We start from the raw sequence: 24,267 nt of genomic DNA on the forward strand, positions 1-24,267 counted from the left end.
TCCGACGGTCGCCCGGTGCCCACACCGGGCGCCCGCACCCCCCCACAGCCTCCTCGGGTCCCCCCAGCCCCCCTCGAGCGGGAGGCGGACAGTATTGCGTCCGCCTCGCCGGCCGGCCGCCCGGATACTGAGACGCGCGTGCGTGGGGGACGCACGCGCGTCTCAGTCAGATGGCGCGCCGTGTTGCTGGCGGATCGCCAGCAGCATGCTGCTGGCGATTCGCCAGCAAGCATAAGGCCGGCGCCGTCTGTATACAGTATATCTATAGAGAGAGAGAGAGAGAGAGAGAGAGATAGAACACATATTTCAGTATTCCGAAGTGATATCAATGGCTTTCAATTAATGGATTTAAAATTGCAGGGGAGTAGAGGTGCCCCCTTGAGAGCAGGAGCCCGGCGGCAGATGACTCCATTGCCTCCCAGAGTTCTGCCTCTGACCTGGACTCAAACATGGATATCCTTAAATCCTGGCTTATAATGGCATCCTAATGAATTAGCATCTTTACTGTTGTAATTTGGAATATACTGTATATGTCCATAACTCTGTATACTTCTTGTCACCAGGTTCCACATCTTACCAGGCCGCAGTGCGAGATATAAAGTATTTCTTCCCTGAAGGACTTGTCTGCAATTCCCAGTCTGTTGTTCTGGAAGCTGAACAGGTAGGATACATGATTCTCTACGTCAACAGAACAGTCTGGTCTATCTGGCCTCTCTCATTGTCTTCACTGATGCCATTATAAAAATGGACCTTCTACTTGCACACAATGGATGCAGCCCTTTTGTTGCAGCCTTAATGGCATATACATGGGGCGATATCAACCCCTTTTCTAAGTGATCGGACTAGATCACTTAGAAAAGGAGCATGGAACGCTCCATGTGTATGCCCTGCAGCGCTGCTGATGCACGGTCCCATGCATCGGAATACAGGGACTGTCGGGGAGAGAGCAGAGGTGAGACAGCTATGAGCACTCTGCGGGAAATACAGGGACTGTCAGGGAGAAAGCAGAGGTGAGGCAGCTACAGTATGAGCGCTCTGCTGGAAATACAGGGACTGTCAGGGAGAGTGAAGAGGTGAGGCAGCTATGAGAGCTCTGCTGGAAATACAGGGACTTTCAGGGAGAGAGCAGAGGTGAGGCAGCTCCAGTATGAGAGCTCTGCTGGAAATTCGGGGACTGTCATGGAGAGAGCAGAGGTGAGGCAGCTATGAGCGCTCTGCTGGGAATACAGATACTGTCAGGGAGAGAGCAGAGGTGAGGCAGCTATGAGCGCTCTGCTGGGAATACAGATACTGTACTGTCAGGGAGAGAGCAGAGGTGAGGCAGCTATGAGCACTCTGCTGGGAATACAGGGACTGTCAGGGAGAGAGCAGAGGTGAGGCAGCTATGAGCGCTCTGCTGGGAATACAGATACTGTCAGGGAGAGAGCAGAGGTGAGGCAGCTACAGTATGAGCGCTCTGCTGGAAATACAGGGACTGTCAGGGAGAGTGAAGAGGTGAGGCAGCTATGAGAGCTCTGCTGGGAATACAGGGACTGTCAGAGAGAGAGCAGAGGTGAGGCAGCTATGAGAGCTCTGCTGGAAATACAGGGACTGTCAGGGAGAGAGCAGAGGTGAGGCAGCTATGAGAGCTCTGCTGGAAATACAGGGACTGTCAGGGAGAGAGCAGAGGTGAGGCAGCTCCAGTATGAGAGCTCTGCTGGAAATACGGGGACTGTCAGGGAGAGAGCAGAGGTGAGGCAGCTATGAGCGCTCTGCTGGGAATACAGATACTGTCAGGGAGAGAGCAGAGGTGAGGCAGCTATGAGCGCTCTGCTGGGAATACAGATACTGTCAGGGAGAGAGCAGAGGTGAGGCAGCTATGAGCGCTCTGCTGGGAATACAGATACTGTCAGGGAGAGAGCAGAGGTGAGGCAGCTATGAGCGCTCTGCTGGGAATACAGATACTGTCAGGGAGAGAGCAGAGGTGAGGCAGCTATGAGCGCTCTGCTGGGAATACAGATACTGTCAGGGAGAGAGCAGAGGTGAGGCAGCTATGAGCACTCTGCTGGGAATACAGGGACTGTCAGGGAGAGAGCAGAGGTGAGGCAGCTATGAGCGCTCTGCTGGGAATACAGATACTGTCAGGGAGAGAGCAGAGGTGAGGCAGCTATGAGCGCTCTGCTGGAAATACAGGGACTGTCAGGGAGAGAGCAGAGGTGAGGCAGCTATGAGCGCTCTGCTGGGAATACAGATACTGTCAGGGAGAGAGCAGAGGTGAGGCAGCTATGAGCACTCTGCTGGGAATACAGATACTGTCAGGGAGAGAGCAGAGGTGAGGCAGCTATGTGCGCTCTGCTGGGAATACAGATACTGTCAGGGAGAGAGCAGAGGTGAGGCAGCTATGAGCGCTCTGCTGGAAATACAGATACTGTCAGGGAGAGAGCAGAGGTGAGGCAGCTATGAGCACTCTCCTGGGAATACAGGGACTGTCAGGGAGAGAGCAGAGGTGAGGCAGCTATGAGCACTCTGCTGGAAATACAGGGACTGTCAGGGAGAGAGCAGAGGTTAGGCAGCTACAGTATGAGAGCTCTGCTGGAAATACAGGGACTGTCAGGGAGAGAGAGCAGAGGTGAGGCAGCTATATAAACCAAACAAATTATTTATGACCAATGTCAAATGGTTTTGCCATGGATGGGAGAGTACCAGAGGATTTTCCTCCATCGTTAGCACAGAATAAACAATTTTTTTCCCCATGGTGCCAAAACACTAAGCATAGCCCCGCCTCCAAACACCCAGGAAGCTCCACCCCAGGCTGTGATTCGCCAGTAGGCAATTCACTGAAAGAACAGGGCTGGTCTCCCAATGCATAGTTGGTGTCCATTGGTGGCCGCTCGCAGTTTCGCCATTGATGGCAACCATCTATAGTGAACACAAACATGGCCATCCCTAGCTTAGCCTCCCCTCTGTGATAGTCAGGCACTGTCTGGAATAGGGATGGCCATCGACCATCGATGATTCTAAATCATCGATAGTTCATGGCCGATGTCGAATACTTTTGCCATCGATGGGGGAGAACCAGATGGTTTCCCTCCATCGATGGAACAGCAATACGATGTTTTGCTTTTTTTTTTTTTTTAAGTGCCGGGGCACGGAGCATAGCCCCGCCCCCCGACACCCACGAAGCCCCTCCCCTGTGTTTTGATTGGCCCACAGGCCAATCAATCAAACACAATGGCTGACCATCGATATGTAAAAATATCGATGGTCAGCCATTGCATAGTTTAGCACTATCGATGGCCAGTTGCAGAAATGCCATCAATGGCAACCATCGATGGAAATTGCAACGATGGCCATCCCTAGTCTGGAGCTGGGGGGGGGGTAGGGCTGCAGTATGGCCAATAATTCTACAAATCACAGCATACAGGCAGGCATCTATCAGATGTGCCTCACTGAGGAGGGCGTGGCTTGATGCAGTGTAGGGTAACCTATCCAGGAAGTTCCCCAGCACCCAAGCAGCCTTAATTAAGGAGAAGCTGATGATTGAGACAGCTACAATGTAGAAGTGCTGGTGAGTGGCTGCTGGGGCTGAACAAGGGGGGCACACTGCTGGCCCACTCCCCTTCTGTGGACAACATAACCCCTGTCACAGGGAGGAAGCAGATAGTAGGTTTTAAAACTTTATAGTGCACTATGCCAAAACTTTTGTGGCCAGTCTTATTTTCTACCTACAATTTGCCCGGAGGCAAGATGTATATTGATGACCCCCCCAGACATACACACACCATACCTCCCAACTTCGGCTGCTCAGCAGTCGGGACGCTGCTGCTGCGCGCCTCCGGCGCCGAAATTTTCGGGGGGGGGGGGGGGGGAGGTATGGTGTCACACACACAGGTACGCACACACACACAACCTTATATAAGATATGTATATGTCTGTTATGAATTATATATCTATATAGAGAGAAAAGACATACTGTATATTTCAGAACTCTGCCAAGGAAGCAATATTGTTGGTTTTCAATTAATGGATTTAAACTTGCAGGGGAGGAGAGGTGCCCCCTTGGGAGCAGGCGCCCGGCGGCAGATGACTCCATTGTCTCCCAGAGTTCTGCCTCTGATACTAGCCAGTGCCTCCCCAGCCAATGACCTCACCGCACGTCACTGCCACCTGCACAATATGGCTTCTCGGGGGGCAGATTCCGTACCCAGCAGTTGCATTTGCTGCTGATTATAAATCACCCCCTACACACCGGGCCTAATTCAGACCCAATCACACGGGGCCAAGACAAAAGTCAGTCAGTGACCATTGAATGATTTTTTTGTCCGGGCGGCCGCATGCTAGCGAAGGGAGTCTGGCGGGGGGGGGGGGGGGGGGGAGCGGACATTCTTCGGACATCGCTTACCTGTTCTCACGGCTGCGAGTATATGCAGTACCACAGTGCCATGCCCCTTAGCAGGACATCTGTAAGTCACTGAATTCTTCTGTTGCATATGGAAAGGAGGAAGCGCTAACACAACACTAGAATATTTGGCTGGGATAAGGGGAACAAGCAGACAGCACAGCTTTTCGGAGCATACCATGAGACTTTTGCCCAAAATAGCTATCATGAAAGAACAAGGCGTATGCTGATATTTTTGGTTGTCCTGGATTAATTGGAAAGTGATGATTCTGCAGGGGGGAGGGGTACTAGGCAGGGTACATATTATATTTACCAGGAATATCTGTTCCTGTCATCATACAAGGTGTACCTCTGATGAATGCCCAGCTGTGTCCTTATACATTGATGCCCATGGGACATTAATGCTTAAAATATGTATTAATATCAAAAAGGCAATTATTTATATGCTGAAACTGCTTAGGTGAGGTTTTTCCATATTTATAAAGCTATTACCAATTTTCTTTATGAGAATGTTCTAATAGACATGTGTGTCATGCGTTCACTAATCGCTTCGTGTTGGTCTGCTGGAAACATGTTCATTCAAATGTCCTTCACCTACTGTATAACATAATGCACATTATAATAAAGGCCCATACACACTGGGAGACTTTGAGCTGAAAGCCGCGCGCTCCCGCATCATCACCGGGAAAGCCGTTTACCTGCTGGTATTAGATGAGCGGCTTTGAGGACGGCTTTGCATAGCATAGCGATATGCAAAGCCGTCCTCCCCCCATCATCGGCGCCGTGTGTATGCACTGAGCAGCTTCCCCCCCAGCGATGATAGCGATCATCGCTGTCCATACACGCTGGGCAAAGTCGCCCAGTGTGTATGGACCTTAAGACTTCTTATACCGCTTTCAGACCTCAAATGCAGAGTCGCACCGGTGCGACCCTACATGTGCAGTCTGTCCAGGTCGCATGCGGCATGTCGGGTGTGTCTGAGCGACATTGGGGCGGGGGAGGAGGCAGCGTTTAGAGCTGGCGCTGCTCCAAGCGCTGCCTCCTCCATAGTGTGAACGGGAATCAGGTCGTTCGATCCGATAAACCCGTTCACACTGCACGGCAACAAACTGATAAGAACCATTCTTTTTACCCGGTTCGTATTGCCGTGTTGCTACCGGTTAGCTGTAACCGGTAACCCCATTCACATCGCACCAATTACCGGGTCGAACCAGCAAGAAACCCGGCATGAACCCGGTAATTCGGTGCGATGTGAAAGGGGTATTACTGAGACAGCGCTGTCCAGTAAGTATCTATCAGACAGTGCTAGAACATCATCCGAGCATGTGGTAGCTGAGAGAGACCCATGTTACAGAGACTCCAGCTCTCTAATCCGAGGTCTTGGCTGGCTTCGCTGCTGTGATACTTCCTGGGGCCAATTGCTGATCTACAGGCAAATGAATGCAGGGGAGGGGGGGAAACAAGACAGAATCCCTTGCGCGGTATTATCTGTTCAATAGTCACGATGTCCTTAATCCTACAGCGGCCAGTAGAGTGAGGCATTACAGGATGCTCCAGCGCCTAAAGTGCAGAGAGATAAAAAATATACAGATCTTTACTCCGCGCTCTAAACACATCTTATCACCTTTCTGTCTCTAGATCTCCAGACTGACACAAGATGTATTGTTCAACAGCAGAGCCCAGCGGCAGACACGGAAGACCCCCCTGTGCCAACAGGGTCCATCCCAAAATATAGGTAATTTCCCTTACGGCCTGAGTCCCCCTCTTACAGTGAATGCAGATGACTGATTTAAGTGCATGCTGTCACTATTCTACTTACCTGTGTTACACAATGACATATATCAGTCTACCGGTCCACGAAGATGATATTTATATTGCGTTGGCTCACGGGTACAGCCGATATGTCTGTTATTGACGTCATTCACAGACATATCAGGACAGCCCTTTAGCACGGCTGATGTCCATATGTCATTCAGCTATATCTGTACATTGTAAATTGCCAGGGCCACTGAAACCGCTGACAATGACATCATAACTGGGTGGGCAAATGTGGTGATTGGTCAGTGTGTATAGATTACCAAATCAGTCAGTGGGTTGCTCAGGTGTGTACCAGCCTAGCACAGACTGTGCAATCTTTAGTATTATGACCTTGCAGCACTGAGGTCATGGGTTTGATTCCCACCATGGCCCTAACTGTGGGGAGTTTGTATATTCTCCCCGTTCTTGCGTGGGTTTACTCCAGGTTTCTATGGTTTCCCCCCCACAGGATACAGTCACTAGGTCTGCAAGGTCCACATAACTGAAGGTTGACATGCATTAAGGTCGACATGACTAAAGGTCAACGTGGGTTAGGTTGACCGTCATTAAATCGACACAAACATTAGGTTGACATGGTGTTTTTCACTTCTTTTTTTTTGAGCTGACATGTGCCGACAGGCGGTATTTCATGCCCTACCATCCACTAGGGTATGGTGGAAGAATAAAATAGTGTGCCGAAGGGGACACAGTGCTACTTTTCAGTCTACATGTCGACTGTGTCGAAATTCGGGACAAAAAAAGTGAAAAACCCCATACCGACCTTTTGACTGTTGACCTTCCCTATGTCGACCTAATGCTTGTGTCGACCTAATGACCTGTCGACCTAGTTGCTGTCTATCCAAGGATCCATACCCCCTCCCACAAAATATACTGGTAGGTTAACTGACCTCCAACAAAAATAAACTCTAGAATGTCTGTGTGCGTGTACATGTGGTAGGGAATATAGACTGTAAGCTCCACTGGGCAGGGACTGATGTGAATGTACAAGTATTCTCTGTACAGTGCTGCAGATTATGTGTGCGCTATATAGATAGCTGGTAATAAAATAAATGAATAGTTTTTCACCAGAGGGATGGTAGAGTAAGAGGTCAGCCTTAGAGGAGGACCTGTTAGGAGTAGTTGTCTGGCCACGTGCATTGCTCGCTAAGTAAAAGTTCCAGTGCGCCTACTTTTATTGAGTCGTACAAATGATATTGTATTTGCAGAGACAGGATGCATTTACAGGGGCGTATCGCAAAAGCTGGATTTTTTTGCAGCAGCTCAGCACCGGAGGAGAATAGTCTTATTTTTTGAATGGGACAAAGTTCTGCACCTTTCAGTAGCATAAGCCAAACATTATTTTAGGAGAAAAATGTAAATTTTTAATGTCATTAATGCCTTAGTTCTAAGATGGCAATAGATTTTGGGTATATTTACTAATTGGCTCATTGTCGGTTCCGACCGTGGGATATAAAACAGCATTAATATTACATATCGAGCACGCCTGTTTTTGCAATGAACCCTTTGGGGGTATGCAGTTTGCCGTCGCTATTTCCGACGGGGGAAATTCAATGCTGTCTTTAGCGACAGCATTGATGCGGGATCACGGCAGAACGGGCCCGACTTTAGAAGCTGTGGGCCCGTTCTGCCGTTTGTCGCGATTGCCAATCCACGGCTGTTTTTGTGGCCACGCCCCCTTTGCGCCGATCGGCAGAAGGGACATTGAATCCCGCCTGTCGTTCTGCAGTCGATCAGAATGCAAACGGGCCAGGATCATGGCTGTCGGGAGGAATCGACAGCCGTGATCCTGGATTGGTGTGAAAATTGGCAGGCAAACATTTTTCTTCCTCATAATGACCTGTAATGTTACCTTATATAGGAAATAAAATCTTTTTTTACACAACTTTTTTTTTTATTTGAATTTATATAACAAATGAGAGCGACGCCGGCATTTTTAGCGGATATTTTGCACACCTCTCACACAGAGATGTTGGCACTCAAAGGGTTAATATTGTTGCCATTTTAAATGCCAAGGCCAGATACAGCGCTGCTTTGTATCTCTACCCCTTGAACTTTGATGTGACGCGTGCACTTACTGTGCCCGTAGGTGGGCATCCCAAGAGGGCTGAGCTGAGAGTAGCTGTTCTAAGATCAAATCATCTGAGCGCACCTGTAAATGCCATTGTCAGGGTTAATAGCAAAGGCCGTCGGCTATATCGGTGACAAAGACTGGGAGCTTATCTTCTTAAGAGTATGGAAAATGCAAGTCACATACACACTCACACGTGTGCCTTGCTTATGACGCACAAGTGTGTCAGCATCTCTACACAAGAACACAGCTGGTCCAAATATCCGCTACCATCCGACGGCCTCAAGGCCCGCCACGCTTTCTCATTAACCCTTTCCCTGGCAGCAGGGCATTGGATGAATCGTGAGTGTCCCAGGCCCTTTCAGTTTGCAGACATTGCCTGGGTTTTTCAGTCAAACGGCCCAGCTAATCCTGGCTAAAGTTAAATGGGTTTCTGTGTACCAAGCGGATTAAAGAAACTGTGTTTGTGTGTCAATAATAATGTAGGACTCTGCGCCTCGCTTTACTTTGTATGCCTTGGGGCTAGGCTTACCCAGCGCGATTGGGGGACAGATGTGGAACTGGTATAATTAAATCTTGTGCGTTTCACATTGTGGAGTTCAGTGTTCTGAGACCAAATAAAAGCAAGTGATATTTTATGCTTGCCATTAACTATACATGGGTTAGGAAATATGCATTTTCCATAAATACAAGCACCTAGCAATCAGTAACCATATGTCCAGCGTCATCTCCACTATTAGTTCTCATTGCATACGGCTGTGGCCATAGTTTAGCTGTGGCCCTGTATTGAAGTAGACCGTTTTAAAGTGGGAAAACAGAGTCATAACTACAAGCGTTATACCTGCGTTGATTCATCTGACCCCTCCTCTATCCTTGTCTCCAACAGGTAAATTCAACTTTGTCACAGGCATACGTGCAGACTATCTCTCTCTGCTGTAAAATCCACATGCTTTTGAACTCTATTGGGTACATTTGCAAGCAAGTGTCTTCACTGCAGAACATTGCATCCCTTGTGTGTGGGATTGTCTTATAGGTAAATTCAACTTTGTCACAGGCATACGTGCAGACTATCTCTCTCTGCTGTAACATCCACATGCTTTTGAACTCTATTGGGTACATTTGCAAGCAAGTGTCTTCACTGCAGAACATTGCATCCCTTGTGTGTGGGATTGTCTTATAGGTAAATTCAACTTTGTCACAGGCATACGTGCAGACTATCTCTCTCTGCTGTAACATCCACATGCTTTTGAACTCTATTGGGTACATTTGCAAGCAAGTGTCTTCACTGCAGAACATTGCATCCCTTGTGTGTGGGATTGTCTTATAGGTAAATTCAACTTTGTCACAGGCATACGTGCAGACTATCTCTCTCTGCTGTAACATCCACATGCTTTTGAACTCTATTGGGTACATTTGCAAGCAAGTGTCTTCACTGCAGAACATTGCATCCCTTGTGTGTGGGATTGTCTTATAGGTAAATTCAACTTTGTCACAGGCATACGTGCAGACTATCTCTCTCTGCTGTAACATCCACATGCTTTTGAACTCTATTGGGTACATTTGCAAGCAAGTGTCTTCACTGCAGAACATTGCATCCCTTGTGTGTGGGATTGTCTTATAGGTAAATTCAACTTTGTCACAGGCATACGTGCAGACTATCTCTCTCTGCTGTAACATCCACATGCTTTTGAACTCTATTGGGTACATTTGCAAGCAAGTGTCTTCACTGCAGAACATTGCATCCCTTGTGTGTGGGATTGTCTTATAGGTAAATTCAACTTTGTCACAGGCATACGTGCAGACTATCTCTCTCTGCTGTAAAATCCACATGCTTTTGAACTCTATTGGGTACATTTGCAAGCAAGTGTCTTCACTGCAGAACATTGCATCCCTTGTGTGTGGGATTGTCTTATAGGTAAATTCAACTTTGTCACAGGCATACGTGCAGACTATCTCTCTCTGCTGTAACATCCACATGCTTTTGAACTCTATTGGGTACATTTGCAAGCAAGTGTCTTCACTGCAGAACATTGCATCCCTTGTGTGTGGGATTGTCTTATAGGTAAATTCAACTTTGTCACAGGCATACGTGCAGACTATCTCTCTCTGCTGTAACATCCACATGCTTTTGAACTCTATTGGGTACATTTGCAAGCAAGTGTCTTCACTGCAGAACATTGCATCCCTTGTGTGTGGGATTGTCTTATAGGTAAATTCAACTTTGTCACAGGCATACGTGCAGACTATCTCTCTCTGCTGTAACATCCACATGCTTTTGAACTCTATTGGGTACATTTGCAAGCAAGTGTCTTCACTGCAGAACATTGCATCCCTTGTGTGTGGGATTGTCTTATAGGTAAATTCAACTTTGTCACAGGCATACGTGCAGACTATCTCTCTCTGCTGTAACATCCACATGCTTTTGAACTCTATTGGGTACATTTGCAAGCAAGTGTCTTCACTGCAGAACATTGCATCCCTTGTGTGTGGGATTGTCTTATAGGTAAATTCAACTTTGTCACAGGCATACGTGCAGACTATCTCTCTCTGCTGTAACATCCACATGCTTTTGAACTCTATTGGGTACATTTGCAAGCAAGTGTCTTCACTGCAGAACATTGCATCCCTTGTGTGTGGGATTGTCTTATAGGTAAATTCAACTTTGTCACAGGCATACGTGCAGACTATCTCTCTCTGCTGTAACATCCACATGCTTTTGAACTCTATTGGGTACATTTGCAAGCAAGTGTCTTCACTGCAGAACATTGCATCCCTTGTGTGTGGGATTGTCTTATAGGTAAATTCAACTTTGTCACAGGCATACGTGCAGACTATCTCTCTCTGCTGTAACATCCACATGCTTTTGAACTCTATTGGGTACATTTGCAAGCAAGTGTCTTCACTGCAGAACATTGCATCCCTTGTGTGTGGGATTGTCTTATAGGTAAATTCAACTTTGTCACAGGCATACGTGCAGACTATCTCTCTCTGCTGTAACATCCACATGCTTTTGAACTCTATTGGGTACATTTGCAAGCAAGTGTCTTCACTGCAGAACATTGCATCCCTTGTGTGTGGGATTGTCTTATAGGTAAATTCAACTTTGTCACAGGCATACGTGCAGACTATCTCTCTCTGCTGTAACATCCACATGCTTTTGAACTCTATTGGGTACATTTGCAAGCAAGTGTCTTCACTGCAGAACATTGCATCCCTTGTGTGTGGGATTGTCTTATAGGTAAATTCAACTTTGTCACAGGCATACGTGCAGACTATCTCTCTCTGCTGTAACATCCACATGCTTTTGAACTCTATTGGGTACATTTGCAAGCAAGTGTCTTCACTGCAGAACATTGCATCCCTTGTGTGTGGGATTGTCTTATAGGTAAATTCAACTTTGTCACAGGCATACGTGCAGACTATCTCTCTCTGCTGTAACATCCACATGCTTTTGAACTCTATTGGGTACATTTGCAAGCAAGTGTCTTCACTGCAGAACATTGCATCCCTTGTGTGTGGGATTGTCTTATAGGTAAATTCAACTTTGTCACAGGCATACGTGCAGACTATCTCTCTCTGCTGTAACATCCACATGCTTTTGAACTCTATTGGGTACATTTGCAAGCAAGTGTCTTCACTGCAGAACATTGCATCCCTTGTGTGTGGGATTGTCTTATAGGTAAATTCAACTTTGTCACAGGCATACGTGCAGACTATCTCTCTCTGCTGTAACATCCACATGCTTTTGAACTCTATTGGGTACATTTGCAAGCAAGTGTCTTCACTGCAGAACATTGCATCCCTTGTGTGTGGGATTGTCTTATAGGTAAATTCAACCAAATATCTGATCTGTGTAAATAACAACAGTACCTTGCCTGTGTGTAGTGAGGCATGTATTTTTTATTCTAAAAGAGATATAGTATCCTGGAATGCCAGAACTGTTTTTGTAAGCCACTTTTATTGCTCTGTATAGCAGGGGGTGGGGACTGAGGGTGTAGATTCTTCCAATTATTGGAAATTGGGAAGAAGGCATTGTTAGAGTATATTAGTTCTCATTGCATACGGCTGTGGCCGGATAGGCTGTGGCCATAGTTTAGCTGTGGCCCTGTATTGAAGTGGACCGTTTTAAAGTGGGAAAACAGAGTCATAACTACAAGCGTTATACCTGCGTTGCACCGAAGGAAAACTGAAGGCAAACTACTACAAATCAACAAAAACACACATGGACTGCATTGATACCTCAAGAGTATGTAATTCATCTCCAATATGCTCTCTTTATTTCTGTGTTATGCAAACTCTTGTATGATTTGAAAAGTTCTGATTTAATGAATTGTTTGTAATTGTTATTACTTGTTTGGTGAAGTTGTTCAGTGAAGCATAGTTTAGTGTTGCATTCTGCCTGATGTCTACTCAAACACAGTGCAAATTATCTCCTTTGACCATTTGGTCATTAGTGTTCAGGTGAAACCTGACCTGAACAGACTCACTATATTCTTAGAATTAGTGACCTGCAGCTTTTCTGAACAGTAAAAAAAATAAAAACAGACATTGAACAACATCATCAAACAGGTAATTTCAACTTTAGATTTCGATTTTGTACTGTATGAACATGGCTAGGAATAACAGATGCACAGGCAAAATGTTTAAAACTATGTGTGCAAATGCTAGAAGCCTAGGAGACAAAATTCCTGATCTAATAGCAATAATGACAAGGGATGACCTAGACATTGTGGCTATCACAGAGACATGGTGGAATGAGAACCATGGCTGGGACGTAGCTATACCAGGATACAATTTATTTAGGAAGGACAGAATGGGAAGAATCGGAGGAGGGGTAGCAATGTATGTAAAGAAAAACATAAATGCTACTTTAATACAAAATATTGAAGAAAAAACTGAGGCCCTTTGGGTGACCATAGAAATGGGGGAGAAGGACATTATTCGTACTGGGGTCATCTATAGGCCACCAGGCCAGGGGCAGGATTTGGACAGGAGCCTATTGCTTGATGTCACTAAAATGGCTTTAAAGGGAGAAGTCATAATCATGGGAGACTTTAATCTACCTGATGTGAATTGGGAGGAGTCTTTTGCAAGATCATCTACAAGTGGCAAATTTCTAAATTCCCTACAGGGAGCCTCTCTCAAGCAATTGGTGAGGGAGCCTACTCGCAAAGACTCAATATTAGATTTAATACTCACAAATGGTGACAGGATATCAGACATATATGTGGGTGAGAACCTGGGATCCAGTGATCATCAAGCAGTATGGTTTAGTATCAAGTCAGGGTCCAACTCCAGTCACACAAAAACTAAGGTGTTGGATTTTAGGAAGGCTGACTTTGCAAAAATGGGGAGATGTTTAAGCGACTCATTAGCGGATTGGACGAACTTGAAAGGAGTGCAGGAGAGGTGGAGAAAATTAAAAAGTGCAATACTAAAGGCAACGGACCTTTGTATCAAAAGGGTTAAGAAAAGTACCAGGAAAAGGAAGCCAGTGTGGTTTACAAAAGAGGTATCAACTAGTGTAAAAGCAAAAAAGATGGCCTTTAGGACATACAAGCAGACTCAAAATAATAATGACAAAGAAGTGTATCTTGCCAGACGCAAAGAGGCTAAGAAAGTGATCAGGCGTGCCAAGGCACAAGCTGAGGAGAAAATGGCTCAGTCGGTAGATAAAGGAAACAAAACTTTTTTTAAGTATATAAATGAAAGGAGAAAATCAAATGGAGGAATAATAAGACTGCGGACAGACACTGAGAATTTGGTGGAGGGAGACAAGGCAATTGCAGATCAGCTAAATAATTACTTTTGCTCTGTATTCACTATAGAAGGAGAAGGGAAGGGACCACAGTTAAGTTGCAAGGACATTTATAAAAATAAGGTAGATGGAGGTACATTTACTAGGGAGAAAGTCCTAACAGAACTTTCAAGACTGAAAGTGGATAAATCAATGGGGCCAGACGGAGTGCATCCAAGGATACTAAAAGAACTAAAAGATGTGTTGGTAGCGCCATTAACAGATTTATTCAACCAGTCACTAGATACAGGTGCAGTTCCAGAGGACTGGAGAAAAGCAAATGTAGTTCCACTGCACAAAAGCGGAAGCAAAGAAGAAGCAAGTAACTACAGACCAGTGAGCCTTACATCAGTAGTAGGGAAAATAATGGAAACACTATTAAAAGAAAGAATAGTGGAATATCTTAAATTAAACAACTTACAGGATCCAAAACAGCATGGTTTTACTGCAGGGAGATCATGCCAAACAAGTCTCATTGACTTTTTTGACTCCGTGACCAAAATACTAGATGAAGGGGGGGCTGTAGATGTGGCATATCTAGACTTTAGTAAGGCATTTGACACTGTCCCACATCGCAGGCTGCTAAATAAACTTGAAAGTGTGGGATTGGATTATAAAACAATTAAATGGATAAGAACCTGGTTGCAGGATAGGAAACAGACAGTTGTCGTAAATGGAGTGCATTCTATGGAGGGACATGTTACCAGTGGAGTACCCCAGGGATCTGTACTTGGACCAGTGCTCTTTAATATCTTTGTCAGTGACATTGCAAATGGTATTGAAGGGAAAGTATGCCTTTTTGCAGATGATACAAAGATATGCAACAGAGTAGACACACCAGGAGGGGTAAATCAAATGACTGATGATCTAAGTAAACTTGAGAATTGGTCAAGAGAATGGCAACTACAGTTTAATGCTAAAAAATGCAAAATTATGCACTTGGGACTCAAAAACCCAAAGGCTCAATATAGTATCAAGGGTACTATAATGGAAACTACTGAGGAGGAAAGAGATCTAGGAGTCACTATTTCAAGTGACTTAAAGGCAGGGAGGCAATGTAACAAAGCAATGAGGAAGGCTAGTCAGATGCTTGGTTGCATAGGGAGAGGAATCAGTAGCAGAAAAAAAGAAGTAATAATGCCACTTTATAGGTCATTGGTACGACCTCATCTGGAATACTGTGTCCAGTTCTGGAGGCCATATCTTCAGAAGGATATAAATACATTGGAGAGTGTACAAAGAAGGGCAACTAAAATGGTTCATGGCCTACATCACAAAACTTACCTGGATAGACTAAAAGATCTTAACATGTATAGTTTGGAGCAGAGAAGGGAAAGGGGGGACATGATAGAAATCTTCAAATATATCAAGGGTTTTAACATAGTACAGGTGGGAAATTTTCTTCAAAGGAAAACAAGTAATAAAACACGAGGACATGCACTGAAACTGGAGGGAGGTAGGTTCAGGGGAAATGTTAGAAAGAATTACTTCACAGAAAGGGTAGTGGATAAGTGGAATAGCCTCCCATCAGAGGTGGTAGAGGCTAAGACAGTAGAACAATTTAAACATGCTTGGGATAGGCATATGAATATCCTTACAAAGAAATAAGGATTAAAAAGGGTTGAGTTTACCTGAAGGGTAAAAAAGGGGCAGACTAGATGGGCCAAATGGTTCTTATCTGCCGTCAAATTCTATGTTTCTATGTTTCTATGTAACACAGTCATAGTACAGATGAGTGCTGGACTATAATGGACTTGTATAGCCAAAAGATAAGCTGCAGCACAGTTCACTGATGTCACTTGCCTGTGTCTCACCCGGGCCTAGGGACTGCGTACAAGTGCAGTCTCCCATAGTGGCAGCATGTCAGAGGCTACAGGCCCAGCCCCCTGGCATATTCTATTCTATCTAGTGTATAGTGTTAAGGAGATGAATATGGGGCTGTGTGACCCTGCAGGCAACTGGATGCTCTCTGCCTGGTCGGGTATCCAGATGAAATCGACAGGCAATAGGTTGTTACCAAAAAATGGATATTTTAAATCATATAGAGACCATACCCTCTATGGGTCATTGGGTTGACCCAATTTATGTTGACATGCATTGGGTTGACCATTGAAGGTCAACATCAGAAATAAAGAGAATGATATAGAAAACTATATCAATTTAAAGGCGCTAAGTATGAGTGTGCTTGACTGGAAGCAGCAATCTATAAAAAGGGGGAGTCACCACCAATACAATATACAGAGAAAGAAAGGTGGATTGATAGGAATACGTGTGCCAGTCCTTTAGGGAGTTATCCCAAATTTTGTGGAGGATCCTGGATATGATGTTTGTAATCCAATGGTCTTTCTAGACAAAGATAAGGAACACTCCAGTGCTGTTGCCACTTGTTTCCACAGAGGTTTTTTACCGGGCTTCTTTAAGGAGGTGGCGTGCCTCCAAGATGGTCTTGTGCCATGGATTGTGGTAAATGGGCCAGTCCACTTTGTCCTGTGAGTGAGTGTCCCAAATGGAAAAGCGGGTATGGCTTTTGGTGATCCCCAGCTTAGGCAGAGTATATTGTCTGGCAAGGGTGCTAGTGATCAGGAGTCCCTCTTGAAATGCACTTTCTATATATTTTTCTATATTTTGACTATATAGTCAAAATCTCATGCAGATTGTACCGTGTGTACACACCATTACTCTGTATTTTTATTTTCTCTATTTTGAAACAATTTTTCTGAACTACACTGTTTTAACAGAGCCATGGTTCCTCAACCATGCACCATACCTATTCACTCTGCATGCTTTCTGCCCCCTAGCAGGGTGTGTTGTGGCATGGGCCACAGTGCAGGGCTGTTAGGGGTCAAGGGTGCAGGTGGAGCGGGGAGAGGAGGATAGGAGGAGGGAGAGGACTTCTTTGTCCATTCTCTCTACCTGCTGCCTCATGTCCTGACATTCCTGCCATGCTCACATCTTGCCTCACGTCTCCTTACCTGCACTTCATGTCACCTGTCTGTCTCCCTCTAGACTGTAAGCTCCTTGGAGCAGGGCCCTCTTCCCTCCTGTTCTCACAGCACTTTTCTTGCATTTCATTTACATCTATACCTGCATCTCTTCTCACTCACTTCCCTACATCTCAGCTGTATTGTGTACTAAGAAATGTGCTATTTGTTCATTGTGATTTGTTTTAGTTCTGTTGCTGTCATGTTTAGTTCTGTATACCCTGTACTGTTCTAATGTGTGCTATATGTACGGCGCTGCATACCACTTGTGGCGCCTTATAAATAAAATATAATAATAATCATAGGGAGACGTTACAGCGGATGGGGTCACCTTGTCGCTGTAGGTACTTCAATTTTACTCTATGTTAAATTGCCTAGTTTACTATACTTGTTCGGATAAGCAGTGCTTAGTACATAGAGGGTGAGATTTAATAGCATGAGAGATTCAGAAAGTGAGAGATTTGGGAAGAAATCTCCAGTTTTTTTAAAGTGGCAATCATTTACACTGCAAAACCAGTTTGAGTTTGCAGTGTAAATGATTGCCGCTTTAAAAAAACTCGAGATTTCTTCCCAAATCTCTCATTTTCTGAATCTCTCATGCTATTAAATCTCACCCAGAGTGTGCACTTACATTTTGTCTTTTTGTAAACTCCAGAAACCTGTACATACTGTATGTATTGGTGATTATTATTAGTTAACCTTTTCCATGAACTCAGACAGTAACCGAGTGACACAAATGGGCAGCTGTCCGCAGGCACCTCTTGACACTACAGCCCCGGATGACCACAGCAGAGGTGACAGCAAGTGTACCCATCACCTCTGCTGTCATTGAATCTTCTTGAACTGTGCAAAGTAGCAGCAGATATCTCAGACATAAAGTACATGCAGTACAAACTTAGATACGTTTCATCTATTTTCATCTATTCCTGCGATCTGCGACTACAGCTGTGTATTTTTACACAGATGCTTGGATCTGCGAAGCTCCCGTTGGTTGCCTCAATACTGGACAGTACGGACGGTGTAACGGTTAGCATTACTGCCTCATAGCGCTGAGGTCATGAGTTCCATTCCCACCATGGCTCTAACTGTGCAGAGTTTGTATATTCTCCCCGTACTTGCGTGGGTTTCCTCCGGGTACTCCGGTTTCCTCCCACAATCCAAAAATGTACGGGTAGGCTAATTGGATCCCAACAAATTAACCCTAAATTTTCTGTGTGTGCGTGTACATGTAGTAGGGAATATAGAGTGTAAGCTCCACTGGGGCAGGGACTGATGTGAATGTTCAAATATTCTCTGTAAAGCGCTGCGGAATATGTGTGCGCCATATGAGAAACTGTTAATAAATAATACACTTCCAGGCAGCTACAGCATTAGCATATTGTCACACATTAACTGCTTACGTATGTGCAGCTATGAATGCATTAGCCCTGACTAATATCGGAGGGTCGCTTATGCACACGGTCTGTGCGGCGACAGCCAGCTGGCTGAAGGATAGCTGTCTGGCACTTGTGGGCTGAATCCCAGCATTTTCTGGGTGGGCCGCACAATACCGCAAACGGGACCAGCCGCTGGGAGGGATGGCTGCTGGCTGACATCATCAGCAGCCCCGTTGTCCCAATGGCCATTGCAGTGCCGAGTAAGTATTGACTTACACGGCACTTCGCACAGCATTCAATGGTGAGTGCTTTGCACGGCCCTCCTATCAGGCGGGGAGGGGGCTAACTGATCACAGGGCTGCAAAAGTTGCAGCCCTGCGATCAGTTTTGAATCGGTCTCACAGTCTATGGCAAAGAGCCTTGGTGTCATACTGTGTTTTAAGCTTGTCTCAGGAAGAGCCTTTCCTGTAATTATCAGTCTCAACTTGGTTGACGGGCCCTAATTCCGGCACTGGAGCGGTGACAGCTGAGTTTGTTGCTGATGTAATGTGTAGGCAGACGTTCCCCGTGCAGTGCATACAGCATGTTATTTTCTACAGAATAATTATACAATCGTGTCAATATTTTGCGTATACTAATCAAGACATTACACTCTTAAATCACTCTATGGCATGTGATGGACAGGTGCTGCATCTCATTATTATAAACCCCATTAAATCCACTGTATGTAGCCAGAGCCGGATTAACAATGGGCCTGATGGAGCTATAGCTCCAGGTCCACTCTCCAAATAGGCCCATTTTGTAGCTGAGGGTCAGGGCTTTCCAACGAGACCAGCCCCGCGTCGCTAGCCCCCCGGGAACCGGAGATACCGCCAGGCAAACCTGGAACGTTTTCCCCATAAGATAACATGGGACCCGCTAATTCCGACCTCCACCCGGTTCCAACGGCTGCCAGTTCCCCCTACAGCATCACAGAAACTTGAGGTTGATCTCAGTCGAACCCAAATTGCTGGGCCTTCAATCTGATACCTGGTCCATATGGGTTCATTGGTTCTAGAGATATTGCATGTAAAATAATTTTTTTTCTTATTTCTGAAATGTAATTTCATGGCTGTTCATGTTGTTTGAGGGCAGATTTCTCTGGAACCAAACAGGCCCAGTTTTACGGGACCAAAATCATTCGAAGGCTACATGTAAATGGGTCAGTTGGTTACCGAAGATATAGCTGGTTGTTTAAAGGGGGGCGGGGGTGGTTTTCTCTCCCCCTCACACCAGAAAATGCAGGGACTAGGCTGGTGTAAAAGGGGCCAGTCCGAGAATGTCCCTGCCTGATCCTGGGACCATATTCGCTGCATTTTCTTGTATGAAAGGGGTATTATTTCAAATAGCCGGGACATGCAGTGCTCTGAATACACCCGGGCAGCCCCCTGCTCTCTGCCCGGCTGTTAATGGCTGTCATTTCTGCCCGGCGGCAACTGTCCCCCAGTTACCGCGAGCATGTATTCCCACATGGCAATGAGCATGGAACCCCTGGCAATGAGCATGGAACCCCTGGCAATGAACATGGAACCCCTGGCAATGAACATGTAGGTAAGCAACACTTATGTAGCATCATTTTTAATAGGCATTATGGTGTTTGGCATAATACGTAATGGAGATTATGGTGTGAGGCTTAACATGTAATGGGCATTATGGTGTAAATTTTGAATGTGCGCCTTTGGCGCGCAATCAGGGCCGGCGCTACCCACTCAGCAGCTCCTGCAAAGCAGGGAGGCGCCACGCTGAAAAGGCGCTGTCTCCCTCCCTGCTCTGCTAAAGCTGCCTCAGCCCTCACTGTCACTGCCACCTGCATGCCTGTTTGACAGCGGGCGGCAGTATGGAGAGGCTGTGCAGCTCCCTGCACCGCGCACACACTGTCCTCCTCCTGCGACCTGCCCCCTCTTCCTCACAGACACTTGTGCTGAGGCATGTAGAGCTGTCTGTGAATGCCTGGATGACATGTCGGGGGAAATTTACTAAAGGAAATTTGTAAAAAATACAGTAGGTGTATTTCAGGGTTGCCGACTTTTTCTGTCTCCTCTCCGGGAGAAGCCCGGAGAGGAGACTTCCAGCTGCAGGTCGGGGGGCGGGGCTTGAGCTTTACATCATTAAGCCCCGCCCCCAGGATGGTAAAACCCCCAATTCATGTATCTCCGTGGAGGGGGCGGAGCTAAAATGACTCGATTTTAGCTCCGCCCCCTCCTCTGACACCCGCGGATTGACTATTTCAATCCAAAAGGTATGGGGAAGACGCCGCAAACGGGGGGTGGCATGGGGGTCCCCCGGAATCCGGGAGGGTTGCCCACCTTTCCGGGGGGCCGGGAGGAGGACCCGATTTTCGGGATCCTCCCGGTAATTCCGGGAGGGTCGGCAACCCTGGTGTATTTGTATCCAGAAATACACTTATTTTTGACATTTACTATCCCGAAAATACAGCAATTCGTATTCGTAGTGATAGTACATCAATATGATTATGAATACGAATTTCCGTATACTGTACATGTACTGTACATGTACCCGAGATCCTCCATAGGATCGCATGTTGCATACACTCCCACAATCGGGCTGCAGCTTGTTGCAATGGCAATGTGAAAGGGCGCAAAATGTAAGGTTTGCAGGAGGGCGCAGGACACCCTAGCACCGGCCCTGCGCGCAATGCCCCTATTTATGAAGCATATTGTGCATTATTGCTCAATCTGTTTGGTATAGTGCAGGCATGTCCAAACTATGGCCCTCCAGCTGTGAAACTACAAGTCCCATCATGCATTGCCACAGTTTTGCAATTAGGGAATGCTAAAACTATGTCAAGGCATGCTGGGACGTGTAGTTTCACAACAGCTGGAGGGACACTTTTTGGACATGCCTGGCATAGTGTGTGTTTTGGCTCAATCCATGTGGCAAAATGTGAATTTTGCCTTAATCTGTGTGGCATAACGTGAATTTAGACTCAATCTGTGTGCCATAGTGTGAATTTTTGCTCAATCGGTGTAAATTTTGTCTCATTTCATGTGGCATAATGTGTAAGAGGCAAGTACAGTATAAGGGGGTTACTATTGTGTTGCATGATTTGTATAAGGGGTATATGGTGTGGTAAACTTAGGTTACCACATAAAAGGTGCTGACATACTGTCTACCAAGTTTCGGTTTTCAGTATTTTTTTATGACTGGAGTGCTGTCTCACCCCGCAAGTATCTTAGGACATCGGCATCCTCGGGTGCACCTTTGGAGTGCACCCGCCAATATATCTCCCTGCATTTTTCTTATGCCAGCCCCCTGCATTTTCCAGGTATATATAATTAGTTGAAAGTATGGTACTCTTTACCTAGGACGGCGCCCATCGCGGGCATCGCGTCCATCGTATGCACTAAAGTAACGGGTGCGACGCGACCGACGCGATGCCCGCGATTTCCCATAGGGATCAATGTTAAATTTTTCAATGGACCCGATTTTTCAGTTCAATGCCTCAATGCCCGCGATTTTGCCATAGGAAACAATGTTAAATGGGCCACAGAGCCCAAATAGGCACCCTTAGCAGTGAAATGTCCCCCACAATTGTTAACGACACCCCACGATCCACGCGAACCCGAAGCGTGGCGAGCGCAGCGAGCCCGCGAGGGGCGGCGGTACGCGTCCTCCGACCTTTTCATACCCCCACTATCCACGTCGGCGTGGAGTTGAGAATAGAATAGTGTGGCGAGCGCAGCGAGCCACCGAGCCCGAAGCGTGGCGAGCGGACGCGGATACCTTCACAGGTAAACGCGGCCCTACGCGGGCTTCACAGGTATCCGCGTCCCCTCGCGGGGCTCGCTGCGCTCGCCACGCTTCGGGCTCGGTGGCTCGCTGCGCTCGCCACACTATTCTATTCTCAACTCCACGCCGACGTGGATAGTGGGGGTATGAAATGGTCGGAGGATGCGTACCGCCGCCCCTCGCGGGCTCGCTGCGCTCGCCACACTTCAGGTTCGCGTGGATCGTGGGGTGTCGTTAACAATTGTGGGGGACATTTCACTGCTAAGAGTACCTATTTGGGCTCTGTGGCCCATTTAACATTGTTTCCTATGGCAAAATCGCGGGCATTGAGGCATTGAACTGAAAAATTGGGTCCATTGAAAAATTTAACATTGATCCCTACTGGAAATCGCGGGGGTCGCGTCGCACCCGTTACTTTAGTGCATACGATGGACGCGATGCCCGCGATTTTTTACACCCGAAGACCGCGATGGACATCGTGGGCGCCGTGCTAGGTAAAGAGTACCAAAAGTATTTACACAAATAGAGACACACCCATGAGCAGACCACCCAAACAGAACACTGGTCACGCCCCCCACATTATTAGATGCTGGCCACAACCCCTATTATTGCGCATAATAGGCCCTTGATCATTTTCAGCTCCAGGCCCATTTAGACCTTAATCTGGCTCTGTATGTAGCGCATGCATAAGTACACGCAAGTCTGTTTTGGGTTATTTTTGCCCTGCGCATGCCCAGGAGACAATCGCCTATGGGCACTTAAGGGACATACACATCACAGTGGTATTTGAACTTGCAGTGGTAATGGGAGGAACTGGTGGCACTCACACTTATGCTAAGCTTTGTACGGGACTGTAGGTGGAACAGCGACTGTCCTAAGTTGCATTTGACGCACCTATTGCACCAAAGACAGCAGGGGTACAAGAGCATGACGATGTTCTTTCACCAAGCATACAGATGCATTTGATCAGTGGAGCAAGTAGAAAAAATGTCTTAGTGGTACTGTGCCATGGAAAGTAGGCGTGGTCAGGGGTGTGACCATATGTCACAAGGGGGAGTGGCTACATGACAAAAGTACACAGAGACCTTTAGCATATTATACACTGCACCCTCCCATCCCCATATTACAGCCAGTAACACATTATACACAGCCCTCACTACCCATTGTATACAGTCCCCACTCCCCCAGTACACACAGCCCCCACTCCTCATTATCCCCTTTCCCTGCTTTTCAGTATGCACAGCCCCCACACCCCACTTATACACAGTCCCCACTCCCCCAATACACACAGCCCCCACTCCCCCCAGTAGTAAATCCAGCCCCCTCTCCCCCAGAGCACTCACCCGGCAGTGTGGTGGGGCAGAGCCAGTTCACAGCAGGAAGAGACAAGCCCTATGTCAGTGTAGTGGGCAGGGCCAGCTTCACTGAAGCAGAGCCCCAGCTTCTGGCTCTCCTGCATGCTGCTCTGATGTGACAGCAGGAAGTGCAGCTCAGCCACTGTTACCCACAACCCCGCGGTGGTCGGCTGTAAAGTCTTCCCTACAGGCCCCGCCCCCCACCACTTCCTGATGCGCGCATGCGCAGTGAGCGCTTCTGGGTCATTTGTTATGGTGATACGGGGTACCGGCACAATATATTTTAGCGGTACACCATAACACCCCGTACCACCACTTGCACCACTGCATTTGATGCATTAAACTAATACAGTGCAATATTATAAAGTGCAAAAAGATGTATTATTTATATTATAAGCATTTACAACGATTATATGTATGGTAAGTAATTTGGTTTTTCTGTGTTTCATATTTTAGATCTACCATTTATTACTAGTGCCTTGTGCCAGACAACGTGCCTGCTGTTCCCCTCACGGACTCTAGGTGGCTCTTCACCAGCATACATCCAGGGACTAGAGCAGCTGATTGACAGAGCGTTCCTGGTCACAGGGGCTCGGCTCACAGTGTTTGACCAATCACAAGCTCAGATTGTTGCAGAGTTATACAGCCTAAAAAAGAGCCTATCAGCTGAGGTATTGTAGTTATTAGACCTGGGGGGGCGGGGGT

The 24,267-nt window shown here is 46.6% G+C and overlaps 1 protein-coding gene across 4 annotated transcripts in view; it reads left to right on the plus strand.

Moving 5' to 3' along the window:
- The window catches only part of LOC146020071 (dynein axonemal assembly factor 8-like), a 309,887-nt gene that overhangs the window by 269,769 nt on the left and 15,851 nt on the right, over positions 1-24,267 (plus strand). For all 4 annotated transcript variants that reach the window (XM_083152871.1, XM_083152874.1, XM_083152872.1 and 1 more), the window contains 3 exons: positions 564-661; positions 6,017-6,113; positions 24,019-24,233. In XM_083152871.1, the coding sequence (XP_083008997.1) occupies positions 564-661; positions 6,017-6,113; positions 24,019-24,233 (410 nt within the window). The remainder of the gene's footprint in view (positions 1-563; positions 662-6,016; positions 6,114-24,018; positions 24,234-24,267) is intronic.

Source organism: Crinia signifera, chromosome 7 (genome assembly GCF_055691185.1).
Source record: "Crinia signifera chromosome 7, ASM5569118v1, whole genome shotgun sequence".
NCBI classification, from domain to species: Eukaryota; Metazoa; Chordata; class Amphibia; order Anura; family Myobatrachidae; genus Crinia; species Crinia signifera.